This window comes from Ostrinia nubilalis, chromosome 18, assembly GCF_963855985.1.
Source record: "Ostrinia nubilalis chromosome 18, ilOstNubi1.1, whole genome shotgun sequence".
In the NCBI taxonomy this organism is placed as follows: Eukaryota; Metazoa; Arthropoda; class Insecta; order Lepidoptera; family Crambidae; genus Ostrinia; species Ostrinia nubilalis.
In genome coordinates this window covers 10202217-10221594 of record NC_087105.1, presented here as the reverse complement: position 1 = coordinate 10221594, position 19378 = coordinate 10202217, and the positions used below count along the sequence as shown (strand labels likewise).

Genomic DNA, 19378 nt, shown 5'->3' with positions numbered 1-19378 from the left:
AGATTGCATCTGCACCCTTCGGGTGAGGTAAAGTAATGTAGGTAAAGATTATTCTTTGGCGTTTGTTCAACCCTACCTGGTGAATGTAATCTGACATAAAATGACGTCATCTGATGTCATGCCACCGTGCAAAAGGTTACAGATTAAGGAACCGAGTTAATTTGAAACTATCAGATCAGGCAAGTACGGATCAAGCCTGTGATTAATCCATATTTATTGGCATTTCAATCAAAGACAGGTTTTACACCCGTATTCACAAATGATGCTTGCTTAATTGAAGCAGCAAGTCGAAAGCACAGCGTTAAATAGAGATCTGTGATTGGTTCATGTGTTACCCTGTGCGTCCACGCGCACTGTGAGACCTCATAGTAATGTGAATTGTGAATACGGGCGTAAATCTATCATGTAAACTCGAGTTTGAGCTTCATTTAATACGAGACCTAGTGCTTCACTGTGAAATGGTTTAAGATAATAAACAATGTTAAACTTTTTGTGATAAAACATTCTTTTCTCATAGCCTTGATGTCGTATTTGTTTCGCAGACGTTTTTAATTAGCGACTCTGGATATACGCATAACTAGTGATGTGTACTTTGCGGATCCCGGAGTGGCCGAATCCCTTTTAGCCGGCTGGTATTATACTGACAGTCGTAAAACCCTTTATGGCCTATAAAATCAAGTGGAGATACATACTCCAGCCTGTATGCATTTCGCATACTTGTTGCATTTTTATAACCAATATATTCGGTTTGATTTGTAACTCTTGTCGAATGGAAACTTTTTAAATATTTTATTTATTAGACACAAGGCGTTAAGCGGATTTAAAATGTTATTCATCGCTTCCAAATAACCTCGGGGAGATTAATTTCGTTTAAATTATCTCCCAATGAGAGTTATCTGGTACATAAACGTTTCCAAAATGTTTATTTTAACTGTATTGGGCAGAGATGCGTTTTATTCGTCGTTTACTGGAATCGAAGCATGTGTTAAGAGAGCAATTTTGTTTTATAAACCACTGTTTTATTGATGCTTATACACTATTGGAGATTCAATACATAGGCCCGGAGGCTACGCGTGCATCAGATTAAAGATTATTTCACATTTACAATGTTAAAGGCATTTATAGAGGCTCAAATGGGTTTTTAAATTCTCCTAGTCTAGTAACGGGGTGAAACATTCCCGACTACTCAATTTAAACATCTCAAGCTGTTTTTATAATCTAGTTGTAGTTATATGTAGTAGGTAAATATACCACCAAACTAGTTCGTATTTTATAAATAAACAAAAGAACATCAATGCCGCACAAAGCGTAATCTGTCAAAGCACAAAACATTTAAAGCCTTTTTGAAAACATTCTGAACCGTTCAGTATCTGTGTTACACGACACAGTTCTCAGTTCCGGCTAGTCTGGGGGTCTACCCCACACCGATTTGGATATCGGTTTTATCTCTTTCACTTCTATTGGAACAGAGGGTGAGTGAGCGATCGGATCACGTCTTCACAACCATTGTTATCGGAACGTGCCGTAGACCCACGATTGTTTTCCTGAATATAATTCATACATCAAAAGGTGCAAGGAGTCTAGCTCGGACCATATTCAAAAACAATTGAGTCAATGACACCACACACGGTACATTTGAGAAAACCGTTCATGCTAAATCACGGAATATGCAACCTTAACTTGATCCTTAATTGGAATTAAGTACATCAATAATGAGTATTTCCATAGCAAATTATTCAAAAACCTAAATATGCATTATTTGTTCATAAAACGTATGATCAAATAGTCAGTTAGTGGTGTTAAAGCTTATAATACCACAGCACATGAACAATTTTGTTGCAAAATTACTAACACACAAGTCGGAGTTGCACCATCTTACTAAAACTTTGACAAACGTCAAAAATCTGTCAAACTGCATACAAAAAGCACCGGTTATTGTCATTGTTACGGTTAAAATAAGGTAAAAACAACTCAGCCTAACTTAATTTCAGTAAACTTCAATTAATTCAGCACGAAAGGCCTAAAGCTTTATCCCTAAACCTATCTCCACATGATCAATGAATAACCGTGACTACCCTCAATGTAACTGCGTCCAATCGACGCAAATTAGACAAAAATCCGGTTAATCCCTAACCCGAGCGTCCCAACAAATCAGCCTCAGCTTTGTAGTAAAGCGTGGACTTTTTCAAAACATATGTCTTGCGCGTGCACATATAAATCGCAGGACTGCCCACCTCACTCAGCGGTAACGACGCAATCTTGACCAAGCCAACAATTAACCAGTACCCAAGCACGAGTAACTCGTAATCGTAGAGCTTTAATTGTCATGACAAAGGATTGTTTGCTGTTACAAGAGATAGTAGAATATTATTTTTTTATTCATTTGTATGAATAAACGAAAAAACAAATCTTTCGGAAAAAGCTATTCGACTCTTCCGACTATTTGGCCGACTTTTAGCTTGATACACAGTCCAAGTGAGTCTAGACACAAAATAGGAGTCTAGAGGAGTCTGCTTACGCTCATTCATTTCATTATTTACACAAATTAATAAAAAATCTCTTGTGACAACGAACAATCCGTTGTCATGATTTTTGTTTATCCACAATGAGGAAGCTCTTGGCCTTGAATTATTCATTTCTCTACGATTACAATACTATGAGACTTGTTCGTGCTTGGGGTACAGGCTCGGACTCTACATTAATCGTACCGCTCCTGACCTAACAACGGGAATTTATCTGTGTGATAATCTCTAACTAGTCGATGGTACGGAAAAAGTAATGAGCCGTTTATGGGATAGCTTGTTAAATGTAGTTTAACGCTAAGGCTGAGTTGCACCATCTTACTTTAACTTTAACAAACGTCATAAGTCTGTCAAACTCCATACCAAAAAATATCGGTTATCGTTATAGTTACTGTTAAAGTTAGATACCATCTTACTTTAACAAACGCCAAGAGAGAGTCTATCAAACTCCATACAAAAATCACCGGTTATGGTCACTATTAAAGTAAGATGGGTGCAACTCAGCCTATTTATACAGAAGGTTTACACGTGATATACATATTATTTGATTGCTTCGAACATGGTTTCAGAAGTTGACCAATTAGAATATTAGTACGAATCGTAAAACTACATAATTCTGTGATGAACTCTTTTATTTATAGTTTAACAACGACAAACGCACTGTCAAAGTAACGACACACCACTGATTGCCTTCTCCGGACCATAAAACCATATTTTACACACCGACATGTTAACGACAAAACCCGGTATCAACACAAACTAATATCTGAAGGCTGGTAATAAAATGTAAAATAAGATATCACAGTGAGTGCGACTCACGTCTTTTTTGTTATGAGCGTTGATCCACAAAATAGATAGGAGCAGAGGGCAATCTGCTGTTAAATTGTGAAAAATCTAAAACGTTAAAATAACGGTATCGTTATAGCCAATGAGCTGCTGTCATAGTGACATTGACGTAATGACAATGTTACAATAGAAACGTCAGAAAAAAAGGAACGCGCGCTTTTGGTGCTCAGTGATGAATTATATTTAAAATGATTCAATATAGTGTGAAAGTTAAGTACTTATCCAGTGTTTTATTTATGAGAATAGATCTACTGGCCTCTAAACACTACATATAAAGTGCATGATAACGCGAATGGTGCAAACCAACCTAAACCAGTGCGAACACAACTTCACTCGCTTGAGACACTCATTTGTGTGCGTATGCAAAATGAAGTACATACAGGTGATTGTCTTTTGTTACTATCTTTTTATCGTCAAGAAAATGCGTGAAATTGGATGCCCACCGATAAGCAAGTGGGTTATGTGGGGCTCTCCCTACCAGAAGGGTATGGCCTACCCACTAATACCTTGTTTTCGCAAGCCATATGAGCGGGGAACGCAGGACATCGCCATTGCCTGTAGTACGCGTTCGCGTTCCTTCTGTTACTCTCTATTTTGTGGTTGAACACTGGCTCTCGGCCAATATTTGCGATTTTATTGCAAATCTGTTTTCGGGTGAATCCTGTAAAGTCACTTCCATGCTCCTTGAGTGAATCCTGTGCTTAACCAGTTTATGGGCTGAGCAAGCGATCACTCTGATTAGCGGTACGAGTATTTTTGTCACTGTGACTGACGCACGAGTATAATAATAGTGACAGATCAAACACCGTTCGACTACGTCACGAGATTTAGGATGAAAAACATCAATTTCTCATAGAGTTTACGAGCTGTCGTCGGTTTAATTTATTCTTAGTTTTATCACCAACTAGCTGGCTCTACTGACTTCGTATCGTCTATGTTCATCCGAAATAATGTAGTTCCTAGGATTCTAATGGTGAAATAATTTTTCAGTAGTTTAAGAGTGATTAAGCTCCGAAAAACAAAAAAAAAACAAATCTTTTCTCTTTACAATAATAGTGAAGATGTTTTTATGAAGGCACAAGCTCTGATACGCCTTTTTCATACTCAATCTTGCCTAAACTTTAAATAGGAAAAGTCCAAATCGGCTAAGCTAAGATGAAAACTCCAGCTTTGAACTCTTACAAAGTAACGGGGAAAACAAATAAAACCTTGAAACTCTACATTTGCATCGGGCCCGTGTTTACCCGGTGTTGCGGGAATACACGCACACGGGCACACTGGGAACCGGGAACTTAATTGAAATAAACGAATTCTAGACAGCTCTGCGAGCACAGGGCCGAACTTGGTTAAGATTTGGAGAGAATTAAGGCTCATGTTATTAATGAAATTGCACTACAAATAGACTACCCAGTAAATATTATAAGAAAAGATTGAATAAGCCGGTGATTGGTCTATTTATTGAAATTAAATCGACCACAGATTTGAAGTTTCTTGACAGTTCTCAATAAATGTCGCCAATTACATACGATTGATGTTGGATGTAGTCCATTAAGTCCATTTGGCCCTATCAAATACAATTTTCAGACTTGTCTTAATTTTGATACAATATTAATACTAAGTACTACATCTTGTCCTGTGTGCATTGAAAAATTATTATGATTCAAACATTCAAAGGCCTTAGTATGTATGAATCACTGTCCTTTATAAAGTACTTATTCGCTTCCGATTATTTTATGGCAACTATAAAATGGCAACTTTTATAACTCTTTGCACGTACTATAGAGGCCGGTAGATCTATTCTCATAAATAAAACACTGGATACTTAAATTTCACATTATATTGACTTTATTTAAATACAATTTAGTACCAAAGCGCGCGGAGTCGCCCGCGCACGTACCTACCTCTTTTTCTATTCTGACGTTTTTTTTTTTATGTGACATTGACAACTATGACAGCAGCTCATTGTCTATAACGATACTGTTATTATAACGTTTTAGATTTTTCACAGTCAGCGTCAAATAGTTCGTGACACCCAAAGTAGCCAAAAAGTTCGCAACACGTCTTTATTACAATTGGAATAAGGTTGTGGCACATCAACTTTTTGGCCACTTTGGGTGTGCTAAAATATTTATTAGGTTCCCTTAGTCCGTCTCTGATCGTCTTAACGTTTGAGCTTTGAAGCGTGGACCATAACCTGAACTTATTACAACGGAATATGTTGCCGAAAATAAGGAAATATATTTTTGGCATTAAGATTTAAACATTTGATAAAATAATTGAAAGCCAAAGTTCACTAAACAGTCAAGACAAAATGATAAATAGGTAAATACGAGTACTAGTAGTATATTTGGTTCATTTCCGTAAACTGAGGTACTTTTTAAATTTTCTGGTTCATTAAAATACCTATCAGCTACTAGCTGCTGACCCGGCAAACTTCGTTCTGTTTTTGCTCATCACAAATAATGTAAGATTTTCAAATTGGCCCAATATGTTCAGAGCCTATTCAATACAAACATTCAAATCTTTCCTCTTTATAATACTAGTATAGACTACTATCTAGGCGTATAGCTACCAGAAATCCTTTCGGTTTACACTATACCATTAAGCCACATACGTAAATTGTACGTAATCCTAAATCCACAATGTCTCACTGACCTTCCCCACTAGCTCTCCCAAAATAAAGCGTATCAGTTGCAGACTTGCAGACGAGCGGTCTGGACGCTAATCGTCCACGTCACTGTCAGTCGCCCGTCTACATTGTACCGCATACCCCGACCTTGCCCGCCAGCGCTACTGGCCGAAATAGGGGCGCGCGGCGATAAAACCCTGCACTTGGTAGGGTTGCCACATGGAAATTAATAAATAAATAGAATTTTGGCTTGTTTTATTCATTGATAAAGCAGTCTTTACAGTGCACAGTGTAGTGGTTGAAATGAAGAAGTGACTTTATAATGCCACAAGACTATTTTATATGTGGGGAGATATAGAAGAATGTCATTACCGGCAGAAGGAATGACAGTAATATTAATAATAATATTGATATCATTTTAATTGTCTTTTGAGAAATGTATCATTATTTTACTAGCCTCATTAACCATGTGGTATCGGTTTAGAAAATTGTAAGAATTAATACAACTAAAACTAGCTATTAAATGTCACAGGTACAACAAATAAATGTCGTTATTAAACTATAGTTAGGTATGTACTTTATCCACAAACGACACAAATGTACAAATTGTTTAGTTACTTTGATTAATGAGTTATAAATCTAAAATGGTCGTTTAAATTGTTCTGAAATACTGGCGTTTAGTTAGAAATGTAAGTCCTTATTTGACTGCCATAAAACGAAGCTAAAACTTACTCGGAACTATCGCTAGATTACTCGAAGCAAATAGGTTTAATAAATTTGGGAGACGTAAAAGTTGGAACCCTAAGATCCGTCTGAAACCGGGAAGCTTTGATGACGAGCGCCAGGGTCGTAAAACATCAAACGTCTCCGCTCTAGGGTTGCCAAATCGAACACATTAATTTTAAAATAAAAACAACAATATATTTTGTCTTGATAATATGCGATGCCCGTATTATCACAAAACAACGCGCAGAACTCCATTCAATTTCAGTTGTAGATTCTGACATGTTTGGTTTAAACTCTAATGCCCGTTTTCACCATCAATCCCTAATTTTTAAGTGACCCCTATGCAAACAAAATTCCTGTTATTTGTCACCATAGGGGTCACTTAAAAATTAGGGATTGATGGTGAAGACGGGCATAACCCCCTTATTAATAAAAGTTACACCCTAGCTAGTTGAACTCTGGCTTAATTGTCATTTAGTATGGAAATGTCATTTAAATCCAAGGTTCATCCTAGGTGTAACTTTTTATTAATAAGGGGGTAAATGAAAAGTACGTTACTTAATCTAAATTTTAGCTTAAAATATCGTTGCAGGCGCTATTTTCAACAACAAAAATATAACTATGTTCTATTATACATAGACTTTACATAAACTTTGATTTAATTCCCATAACACACGCATTTGATGAAACGCGATAAAGTCTTGGTTCTTTTATAATTCCTCGGCAGCAGAGCTTCGGGCAAAAGCTTCTATAGTGAAACAAAAAAGAAAAGACTTCAGAAATCTATTTTCTATAACTGGATGGGCATGGACCGAATGAGGAGTAACATTAAAACTTCATACTCCATATACAGCAGAAACAATATTTGTTTATAAAACATTCCGATTTACTAAATTAATGTAAATTGATAATTGACTGTTTGCTTACGCGACTATGAATATAAAGCAAAAATTACTACAACTACACTTGTTAAAACAAATATGGACATCAAGTGCATAAATCTGTTTTTAATTTAATTTTATACAATATTTATTCAATATTTTAACTTCGAGTGCCATTTCTGTAGTGTGTAATAGATGTTTTATTTATTTTCCCCGAGAGTTTCATACACAATTTACGCTATTTTTGTCTGCCCCGGCCTCTTTGTAAAATAAAAGGATTGGAGAGAGTCCATGATTGTGCAGCTTCAATTTATCCTAGCTAAGAACAATTTTCATCTTTATAAGTTGGATGATATGTATAATAAGTAAGCAGCTATTAAGCTTGCAGCCTAAGCTTTCACGAACAAAAATCCAGATTCCTATATTTAGTTACACTTGGTGGTTAGTGATATTATTGTTCTACAGAGTAAAAAAGTCATAGGATTTTAATAATTTGGTAGCTCTATTATAATACTTGTTTAAGAATCAGGGCCTCCACGTTGAAGTTTACTAAATATTGCAGTAATTTAAAAAAAATACAGGTACAGGTATAAATTTGTTAAGATGACTCTACAGCACACCACAGACAACTGCTCCATCTTAAACAGTTGTAATATTGTTATTTTGGATCAAAATAACGTTTAAGTTAACTTTGTACAGACAGGTGGCAACCCTGCTGAATGACCTGAAACCCAGTGCCCGAAAATACGACGGGGTGCATGCCCCATCCAGCTTTATAGAACACGTTCATGTTCCGACATTTTGAGCAAAACATAACTTATTATGATTGGGTACAATTCCATTATTAGAAATACAGCTTTTATTACAAACATTGCGCTACGGTTGTAGTTTTTTGTATTTATAGTGCCAAATATAAATACTTTTCAATTTAAAAAATCGTCTGTCGGATGTCGGATTTAACTCGAACCTGGGATGATTCACTGTTAAAAGCCCCTCACACAGCTGAGGTTATGCAAAAATCATATTTTAGTCATTTTCACTCCACAAATCTCAGGCGACCATTAATAAATAAAATCTATATATATAAAAGAAAGTCGTGTTAGTTACTCCACTTATAACTCAAGAACGGCTGAACCGATTTAGCTGAAAATTGACAGGGAGGTAGTTTAGAGCCAGGAGAAGGACATAGGATACTTTTTATCCCGTTCGAAATAAAAAAAAGTCTGCTTATTTATTGCCATTAAGGCGGAACAAAGTTCGCCGGGTCAGCTAGTATATTAATAAAATATTTCCAGCCTGACCGCAAATAAGACAAAAGTTCCAAAAACTTTTTAAAGCTCCAATTAATAATTTCTTATTATTGACTTGACACCCCTACCGGCAACCTTGTTACCTATACTGGGAGCATTCCCAATTTTATCCAACTTGACCGGATCAGCCTTGTTTTCTTTCAGTTTTCCTTATTGAGCTTTTATTTCAACTTGGATTAACTCAAGGTATTTTTAGTTAACTTACAAAATAGAGGTATTTGAAACTAAGGTATGACATAATCAGGTAAACAGAGGAGGATGGAAAATTGAAAACTGACAAAAATTAATGGAATACAGTAAGTTCCTATCTTCTGTATCTAAGTAAAACTAATAATACCTTTGATTGAAGCTGAGTTATAAATACGAGTTTGTTTATAATCTTTTTAACTGTAGCGTAACATTACTCGTAGTATTTTTGCTCTTACATACGGACAAAGTTACGACTCTTAGAATAGATTTAGATGATAATAAGCAGTAGGTTAGAACTACTTATTTCTACGCTTATAGCTTTGTAACAGCAAGGTAATGTGTAAAAAGTAGACGGGTTCACATTTCGCTTGGTTTACATAATTGTTTTTTTCTAAGGTGTAAAATGACGACAATGATCATAATACGGTCCGTCCGTAGCATGATCGTTGTAACTTAAAAACTTGATATAGGTACATATGTACGAGTAGGTTCGCATTAAATATGTATTTCGTATTTATTTGTGTATCAAACCTTGGAAAATGAGTCTACCCGTAAGATCGAAATCAACACGCGTGCAATTATTTCGCCCAATAAAATTGTTAATTGCTACATTAATGCATCAATGTGGATACTTACTCGTAGTTTACACAACATTAATTTATTACAAAAATATTTGCTGTAAACTTCGAATAAAACAGCAATAAAAAAACTAGCAAATATTTTGTAAGCACATTTCTCGTATTCAATTCAATAAATTACATTTTACATTAAGTTATGTACGCTATTAAAATCGGACTTAATATTTCATGTAAATGATAAAACTAGAAACATGAAACAAGCTTAGTGTCAGAATTTACAAGCCGCCCATAGCGTCTTGGAACAAGACCATTCGACTGTCGGCTTCAAGTGACCTCCGAAGAATGGAAAACGAAAGGAAAAGCTAAAAGACAAATCCGAACACAGATTCGATTACTGTGTAGGAATATCTTGCTCATGCTCGTAGTTATGACAATTCAGTTGCTGTTAGAAAATACAGATTAGGTATTAAATTTAACCTCTACGGTCTAAACCTTTCGTTCGTTCGTTTGTTCGTTTCAGCCGAAAGACGTCCACTGCTGAACAAATGCTTCCTCCAAGGATTTCCACAAAGAACGTCTAAACCTTATTCCTATATTTTACACGCATAAACAATCCATGATTTTGTGAAATGATATCATGGAAAAATTGGGTTAAAAAAAATATTTTTCTGAAATACGTTTCGCCTATTATTTGTACCTGCTACCCGTTTTTAGCGCCAAAACTTTTGATTGATTGCCTTGAAAAAGTGGAAGTTAAGGCCAGTTTAACGTGTAACTTAAAGTAACTATTTGATTTATTTTAAGTAGAGACTGAATAAAAAAACTTAATTTTACTAGAAAACTGAGTCAGTCTGACTTCGAGGTTGAAAGACCTTCACGGATACTCACAGTTATTAATAATAAATAATAATGACAATCAAGTCTCGGACATTACTAGACTGTACGAGTTTGTAAGTACACTCATGTTTCCTTATTTATCAATGCAATCTTAAGTGTACTGTCTTCACGCGTTCTATTGTACAGAAATCGGCAAATCAAGCTTAACACTGTGATGTCTAATAAAGTTGTAATAGGGGCGAAGTTAAGACAGAAATTTCTAGTTTGGGGTGCTATCGTCTGTACAATCTTACTAATCTTACTAATATTATAAATGCGAAAGTTTGTGTGGATGTCTGGATGTTTGTTACTCTTTCACGCAAAAACTACTGAACGGATTTTGATAAAACTTCACAGTATTATTGTTTATAACCCAGCATAACTTATAGGGTATAATTTATGACGATCTGTGACAAACTAAAATTCACGCGGGTGAAACCGCGGGCAAAAGCTAGTTTTTGTGATAATAATTGTATGATGTGTAATTGTGTCAGAGTAGTCATTATTGTACAACAATTTCTTGACTGCCTTTTGGTCTTGTGGATGGTGTAACCCCAGCTGCCGTTTTACGTTCAAATTCTACGGGGCAAGTTTTCGTTCATCATCATCATCTCAGCCATAGGACGTCCACTGCTGAATCTAGGCCTCCCCCAATGCTTTCCATGATCCAAGTTTTTGTTGCGTGTAACAAATACTTTTGTTATTTCTTGAGTATTTTCTATTTCTTTGAAAACTTTTGTTTCTAAAAGCTATCATTTCTTTAGAATACAGGAAGAAACATTCTTAAATCAGAGCGTTGCTTTCTTTGGTTCAAATCGAAGATGCATCAAAGGTTAGAACTTTGGAACATTTCGAACCGAAAATTGCGAGCGGAGTATTCCATTTTCCCCCATTCGACTGTTAGATGAGAAGTAAAATTCCCAGGTTTGGTTTTGGTTTTAACATTCCTTGGTTTCCCTAAATAGTGAAATGAATAATCTACCCTGTATTTCTTAGAAATCAGTTTCTTACAGGTACGCAAATGCGTACTATTATTAGGCCGAATATTCTTTCATTCAATAAAGTAAGCTTTGACAAAATGGAAACAGAACATAAAATAGGAAAAATGTGTGCTTAATAGCGTACCTACTTACTTTTGTTAAGTTAATCAGTTGAAAATAAGTAAGCGAGTGTCAAAGAAATAACTTAATGTAGAGGCACAGATTATAAGGTACTATGTGTAGAGCTAACAAGTCTTATTATTTTCAGTGTGTGTTTTGTAAGAAAACTTCACCAAGTTTTCTATTCATACAAAAATCTACGCAAAATCCAACGCTATATAGTTTAAGCATTGTTCAACTCTACAACGGCCTGCAGCTTTGATAGTTAGATAGATACTTCTTGTTCTACACCACACAAAGTTAAAAGAAATAAAAAACACCTTAAAGCACAATTAATTCTTGCCTTTGAAAAATACGAAACAATAACACGTAACACGCAAACTAATAACCAGTATCCTGTAACTCAATGTTTTTAAGTTTTGCTGATTTATTTTTCAAAGTTTATTGTTGAACCATAATCTCGACCTATCTGAACGTTTCACTTTAAAACGAGGCAGTGGGTTGAAATATTTTTAATTAACTTAAGTAATAAAACTGTTGGGACGCGGTAAAATATACGTTTACTCCCAGCAAAAAGTAAACAATAATATTCTGGTAAAAACTGTGAAGAATGACAGAGCACAATCGTGTTCTGACTTAAAGCCGTGGTATGCATAAGTTAATATACTTTTGGTTGGCATTCGTAAACGAACAATAAGGGGTTATATAACTACACTCAACATCAAATAAACCGCACCTTCCGCTACGAGACCTTTAAAGATTTTCTTCTGACACAATCATGGTGGTACCCCAAAAATATTGGTGTTATTTGAAAGCCCAATAAATAAACTTAAAGAAAAATAAATTTATTTTTATAAACACTTAACAGGTACCATAAATGTGACTTAAAAAAGGCCTCACTCAGGGCTCATCTCTGTGAACAATTAGACCAATTTTTGTGGTTATAAAACCAAATAATGATATTACGCGTTCTTTTTAACAGATGGATAGCGATTAATCCCAATTTATCAGTTTTATAGCCAAAAAAGTTGGCTCAAGCGTAACTACCTATTTTTTTGAAGAAGTGACTCTGGATCCTTCTAAAAACACATTTTTGGGGTAAAAATCTTTCCTTTCATCAAATGAAGTTAAGAACTAGGCTTTTAAATGGAACCAATTTCGGTGGGAATTGGGGATGCATACGTTTGAGAAGTGCTTGTTGCGGGAGGTGCGATTTATTTGATGCCGAGTGTATTTAACCCTAAAGTACCCGCGTGGGTCACATAGACCTATTTACATAGGTACACACCCCGCTGTAGGCTTAAGTTTTTATTGCGCCCCCACCCCTACAAGCCTCCCTCGCGCCGACCTATCGCGGCGCGCCTCTACACCCCTTGTTGCTCAGTTAAATGTACTTAAGGAGCGAAAGAGACAGCCGGATAACGCTAAGCAGTAATAAACGATGATACGACCCAAAATGGGCGGTAACCTTTTTTAACCGCACGAAGTGTTAACGTCTAAACACAACCATGTTTACGATATTAACCGTGCGTTTATTAATATTGAAACACAGTTAAATAACAGGATTTCCCTTTTCGTAATTAGGTTTTTGTCATAATTAAATGGTATGATATATAAGTCGCAAATAAAAACAAATGATGTTTTAATATCATAGGAGTACGTTTCTCTATTGCCGTAATTTTGTCATTTATTTTGAAATGGAAAAATTTATGTTCTTAAAGTTACATAGTAGTTAGCTAAATTTTTTTTTTATTAAGATAATGATAAAAGTGTTTGTAGAGTCACTAGAAATATTGAAGAAGCATAGCCTACTTTTAAACTGCAAAATAAGATTCCGTGTGAACAGTTGTATTACATTTGCACATAATACGTATGAAAATATTGATTTAAAAGACTAAACACGGGTTGCAGTAGTCAAAATTTGAGACATCTGTAATTTTATCTAACATGCATGTCAACAAAATGTGCAAATGATACGGCTGTATCAATCTGATATCTCTGTGTAGGTAAACCTTATGAATCATATATGACCTTGCATGGCTTTTCAACATATAGTATATACAAATCCACAACCAACAAACGTCTACAAATCGCTCTATTAAAAAGTGCATATGTTACGGTTAATGCGATAAATTGAAAATTATTAATATTAACCGGCTATTATGAATAATTACCGACAGTCGCGGTAAAGTGATAAATTAATCACATTTGACAGTGGTTATTTAATAACTCAACCTTAGTACTAACAAATGTCATAGAAGAGAACAACATCTTGTGTACGTGTTCGTGTACAATACGCCTACACCTACAGCCAAACTTTTGAACGTTTTGATATCATATATTAATATAATTTGGCATAATGAGTTTGGAATGTTTCTTGCATAATATTACTTCCATGATGCCTTTAACATAATGTTTTGATTTAAAGTGAAAAATAGGTTATGGTGCGGCGGGGGTGGCCCTTGGGCCATCCCTAAGCCACGTATATAGTTTTATACACACATAAGTGACCTCATATTAATCACATTTACCAAATCATGCGGTAATTATTCATAATAACCGGCAATTATTCATAATTTTCACATTTATCACTTTGATCGTGACACTTACATATAAATCGTCTTTTGACCACATCACATTCAGCGTCACTTTGCAAACATAACATTTACTTCCTGTCCCGTATCTGCTATAAGTTTGAATTAAATTAAATTACTGATCAGTCAATCAAGGTTCCCTTCACTTCACCAAAGGCATAAAATAAAATATACCTAAGCTTTGATGAAACAATGGCCCAGTTAACAATGATGAAAAAGCGTTTTACCCAAATTAATCGGAGTTACGCGGTCATTCGTCCAGATTACATTTGACCCAACGTATTATAAGACAGACAGACGTACCCAAACTACAGTGCAATGCAATTTTGTTAATATAAACATGCAAATGTTATCATTATCACCTCAATTGACACAACTTATCAGCGCTACTTTGATTACAAACTCACCCAGACTGTTAGCTATTGATAAATAATAATTATTTAGTTACCAACTGGGTTGAAGAAGGCCATGTGCAAATTTTAATTACCTTAAAGTGGTATTTAAATAATTTGCTAGAACATTACTATCATAGTCAACATAATATGACACTACAATATGGTGTCAGTCAATATCCCAAATTATATTAGACTGTTTATTATCTGCGATGCTGTGACTGTGTGTGTGCGATGCGATTGACTACTTTATTAAATAAAGAAAGAAAAAGATTTCTGTAGCGTTTACATTAGTTTTATTATTAATCTATTGTTTCAATTGCCCAGTATTACTAAAATATTTAACAAAAACTAAGAATGTTCCTATATATGTAGTTCCTAATTGCATGTCATAACTAATTACCCGACTACGGCAAAGCAAAAGGAGGGTTATGATTTTGACAGGCTATGTATGTATGTATGTATGTTCATCTGTTCCCTCGTAACTTCTAAACTACTTATCAGAATTATTAGTATTTGCTTGTGACCTTACCTGTATTCATGGGCTGATTGCATATAATTCACATCTTTTCGTTCATAGCATCTTTACTACTTATTAGTTCATCAATTTAACTTTTGTTAACGTGTGACTGCGGTTTTCCAAACATGAAAATTATTTTCCGTTCTCTTAGCTTTAATAAATAAACCTAAAATGACTGTTGAAATATTTATTAATTTGACAAATTCCCTTACTTTAGTTAACACCAGTTGATTAATTAAACTATTTTATAATTATTATTGACTTTGAATGGTTTGCAGCAATTCGCCTACACTTACACATAATTTTATCTCAGTATGTACTTAAAACAATTAATATTGCCAATGACTTTTACTACCGCTAGATAGGCTGTGCTCCACATTTTTTATTGGTATTAACAACACATTTGAAAAATTTTAACAAGCGAGAGAAACAGTCTTTCACGTTTATTTATTCTATTGTAACGTTTTGTAACAAAAATTCAGCAGTCAGTACAGTAACACTCGTGCGAATATTAAGACCAATAAACGTCAGTTAGTTTAAGTGTGCACAGTTTGCGTGAATTTTTGACCAACCTTGCACACGCGCTGTGACACATTTTTTTTCTGACAGCTATCTAGTATGACATATTTTTCTATGGCCTCTAAAATTGCCTACAGTAACATTACATCCACAGTAATTATCACCTGATAACTCATTGAGAGCGACACTTTCTAATTAGAAACGTTCCACGTATATTCTCTACATCGGTTATGTCTGTACGGTCCAGTGCAGAGAAAACTTGCATTTATACAACTTTATATAGCTCTTATATCGCATATCATAAGATTAAAAATCTGACTGCAACTGTCAGGCTTGATATGCAGTAAAATTAACCTCGGATGTGAGTAACAAATGCAGATTAAACTGGGAATTATCGGTTACCTTTATCAGGTACTAGAAAGCAGAACCTATTTACGACATACCTACTTATTATTATACAATATTGTGCAGTACTAAAAAAAAATATCAATTTCAAGTGCAGATAAGTAAGATACCTACTTACTTGATTTTAATAACACTATAGCAGCAAAAATTACTAAAAGAGGCGACAAGTAAAATTATCACGGAAAAGCATGTGTAAATCTCCAAAGAACACATTTTTTTATCTAAAATACTAAATTATTAAGTTTAAAAGAAAAGTGGGTGAATGTTCCTGTTGTGAGCCTTGAATGTTAAAAAAGTTAGGTACCTACTTGTAATAGGAAAATAAAAAAGAAACAAAAAAAACACCTTAGAAAATAAGCGTCAATATTCTACCAAAAAAGAAAAACACAAAGTAATTTTAAAATTAATTTAATACTTTACCTTAGATAAAAAAAGAAAGCACGGTAGTAACACAGTGGACAAGATAAAATAAACTTTTTTGTAAGCACAATAGACAAAGGAATAATCTATTAAAAGAAAATCTATCTGGAATTAACTACCATAAGATCAATTAAACTTCCTTGAAGCAGCCAATTATGATTTAATTTATAAACAATGCACTGCTATGAACCTTGCATTGTTAAGTGAAAAAGAACTTAACCATGTTTCACTAGGGTCTACTATAAAAACAAAACTCGTTAGTAATAATAGCGAATATTGTTTTATACCCTACAATCAACAAATTGTTGTTAATAAATAACCATGAATCAAATCAAATAATTACAAAGTCAAAGAAAGATGCAATATTCACTTTAAGAGAAGTTTTTGTTTTTAATAACTCTACATTTTTCCATTATCTTCGTACAAGCTCTACATTAATTTTATTTTCGCTCTTATTTTCCTATTTCCTTTTTTAATTTCGCATATTCTTTTTTTGTTTTGGTGGGTAAAATAATAAAATAATTATAACCCGTAAAGCCCATGGACTCAGTGACGCAAACCATTAGTGTTACAAAAAAATCCAAAGTTCAGTTTCCGACGGGCAAATTCAGAAAAAAAAAACAATTTTAAATTATTTACGCCAGGACAGGATGTGCTAAGTGACTCTACTAAACCATTATAATCCAAGAGAACCGAAGTGGCTTAGTTATTTATTAATATATTTATACGTAAGTAACTTACAAATACAATGTTCGTATGCATGCATCTAATGATTAATGGCGTTATACTATCACAGTAATAGAAATGTTTCAGTTCACCCAAGTGTGATGCCATCTGCATAAATAGCACTTAACATAGTTTCAGGTTAAAGTATAGCCAATGTGTTGTATAATCAACACATAATTTAGAAACAAAACAAGCAGTTTATCTGATTATAAATAATACATAGCTACAACGTATCGACAAATTAAATCTTGTACACTTGTAAGATATTATTAGCGCTCTACATTTTGAATGAATGAGATGTTATATGTACATTTTACTTACTTTTTAATTAACTGGTACAGTATTTTGTTCATGAATTGCTAAATATTTTATTTACAAAACTGTTGAAGTGATGAACATTATTGTTTATTACATTTCAATAACTCTACATCATTTTAACATCTATCGTATTTCTTTGTTATTATAAATTAGATAAAATAAGGTGATATTAATAGACCCCCTTTTTTCTTTTGTTTTGGTTTACCGCTAATTTGATTGCATGCCTGCGCGCCGGTTTTTTTTTGCAAACGTTTTTTATTTTTCTTTTTTTCATATCTCGACATCGGAGAATCGCACGCATCAAGTGCATTCTACGTGACACCTACTGATGGTCTTATTTCATTCACACTGTTGCACCTAACAGATGTTCAAAACAAGTGCACTGCAGCTCTATTTCATTCTGTCACAATCGCGATCATAATTAATTGCATCTAAGCGGTCTGGTCCAAAATTACAATAGGAAGCTCGCGCCTAGATAGGTACCTATTTCAAATAAAATGACTAACCGGGTTGCTGTGGTGGCAGCAGCGGCGGCATGTTGGGCGGCGGGGGCGCCGACGACGACGGCGGCGGCGGCGGCGGCGCGTACGGCGACACCCCGGGGGACCCTGGCACGGAGTCACAGCTGGCTGAGCCGAGGGACCTCGGCGGAGGCGGCGGGACCACCGGGCTTCTGGGTGCCTTGACTACGGGCGGCTCGGGCCGCTCCAATTCAACTCCTGTCGGGTGTATGCCGGCCTCCATGGAACGCGCTCGCGCCTCGTCCTGCGCCTGGGCACGTCTCAGAGCCGTCTGGAGAGCCATCACGCGCTGTCTGTCGGCGGTCAGCCGGCACTTCTCGCACGTGCAGTACCGGTACTTGCAGTATCGTTTGTGTCCCTTCAGTTCGACCTTGAGCCGGTGGTTGCGGCAGCGGGCACAGTTGGGCGGCGCGCGCGGCACTCCCGAGCTGGAGGTGCCGGGTTCGGAGCGCTCCTCGCAGTCGTCGGGGGCGCGTCGCCTCCACGCGCCCACGGACACCATGGCGATCGAGCGGTGTCAGCGAGTAACGGAACAGCGCGCGTGTGTCGCGGCGCGCGGTCACGATGCGACTGCGGCGGCCCGCGCGCGCCCCGCCCCTCGCCCTACCGCGCCACGTTGCTGCATTTATTGCTGTGCGATGCAAGTGTGCAATTCCTTGCACTTTAGTTTTATCTTCGCTGTGCGTCCATCTGTAATGAATTTACCGGCTGCGAAGATGTGTCTTCGTTCCGGTGCCGTTCTGGTGAACCACAATGATCTTGTTTTAACTCTACTTTCTAGTTGAATTCTATGGAATGAGCGAATATATCACAACTTTGTCGGCCGTTTGGTGTAGTGGTTCAGAACGGACTACTATACCGACAGGTCCCGGGTTCGATTCCCGGCCGGGCAGAAATTGAAATGATGAATTTTAATTTCTGTGACGGGTCTGGGTGTTTTCTATGTATAATATGTATGTATTTACAAAAAAAAAGTATTTAAGTATGTTTATATCCGTTGTCTAGTACCCATAGTACAAGCTTTGCTTAGTTTGGGGCTAGTGGCGCAGTGTAAAATGTCCAAGGATATTTATTTATTTTATTAACTGCGTTAAAATAATATTTAATGTAAATACGATTACAAGCAAAATGTTAGTAGGGAGGTATTGTCACTTCACCGTCGAATGTAGAGTGCTCGCGTGTACAAATTAGAGTTCATTGGAAGGTGAAGATGATGATGAAGAAGAAAATGATGATCAGGCCAAAGGTAAAAGCAAACTTCACCTGAAATCATCACTTAAAATAAGCTCTTCCAAACCGAACTGTG

The 19378-nt window shown here is 35.8% G+C and overlaps 1 protein-coding gene across 5 annotated transcripts in view; it reads right to left on the bottom strand.

The window, feature by feature from the left end:
* LOC135080747 (protein doublesex) overlaps positions 1–18612 on the bottom strand; it is a 263103-nt gene extending 244491 nt beyond the window's left edge. For all 5 annotated transcript variants that reach the window (XM_063975467.1, XM_063975466.1, XM_063975464.1 and 2 more), the window contains exon 1: positions 18058–18612. In XM_063975467.1, coding sequence (XP_063831537.1) covers positions 18058–18574 — 517 coding nt within the window. In that variant the 5' untranslated portion in view covers positions 18575–18612. The remainder of the gene's footprint in view (positions 1–18057) is intronic.
* Between the last annotated feature and the right edge of the window lie 766 nt (positions 18613–19378).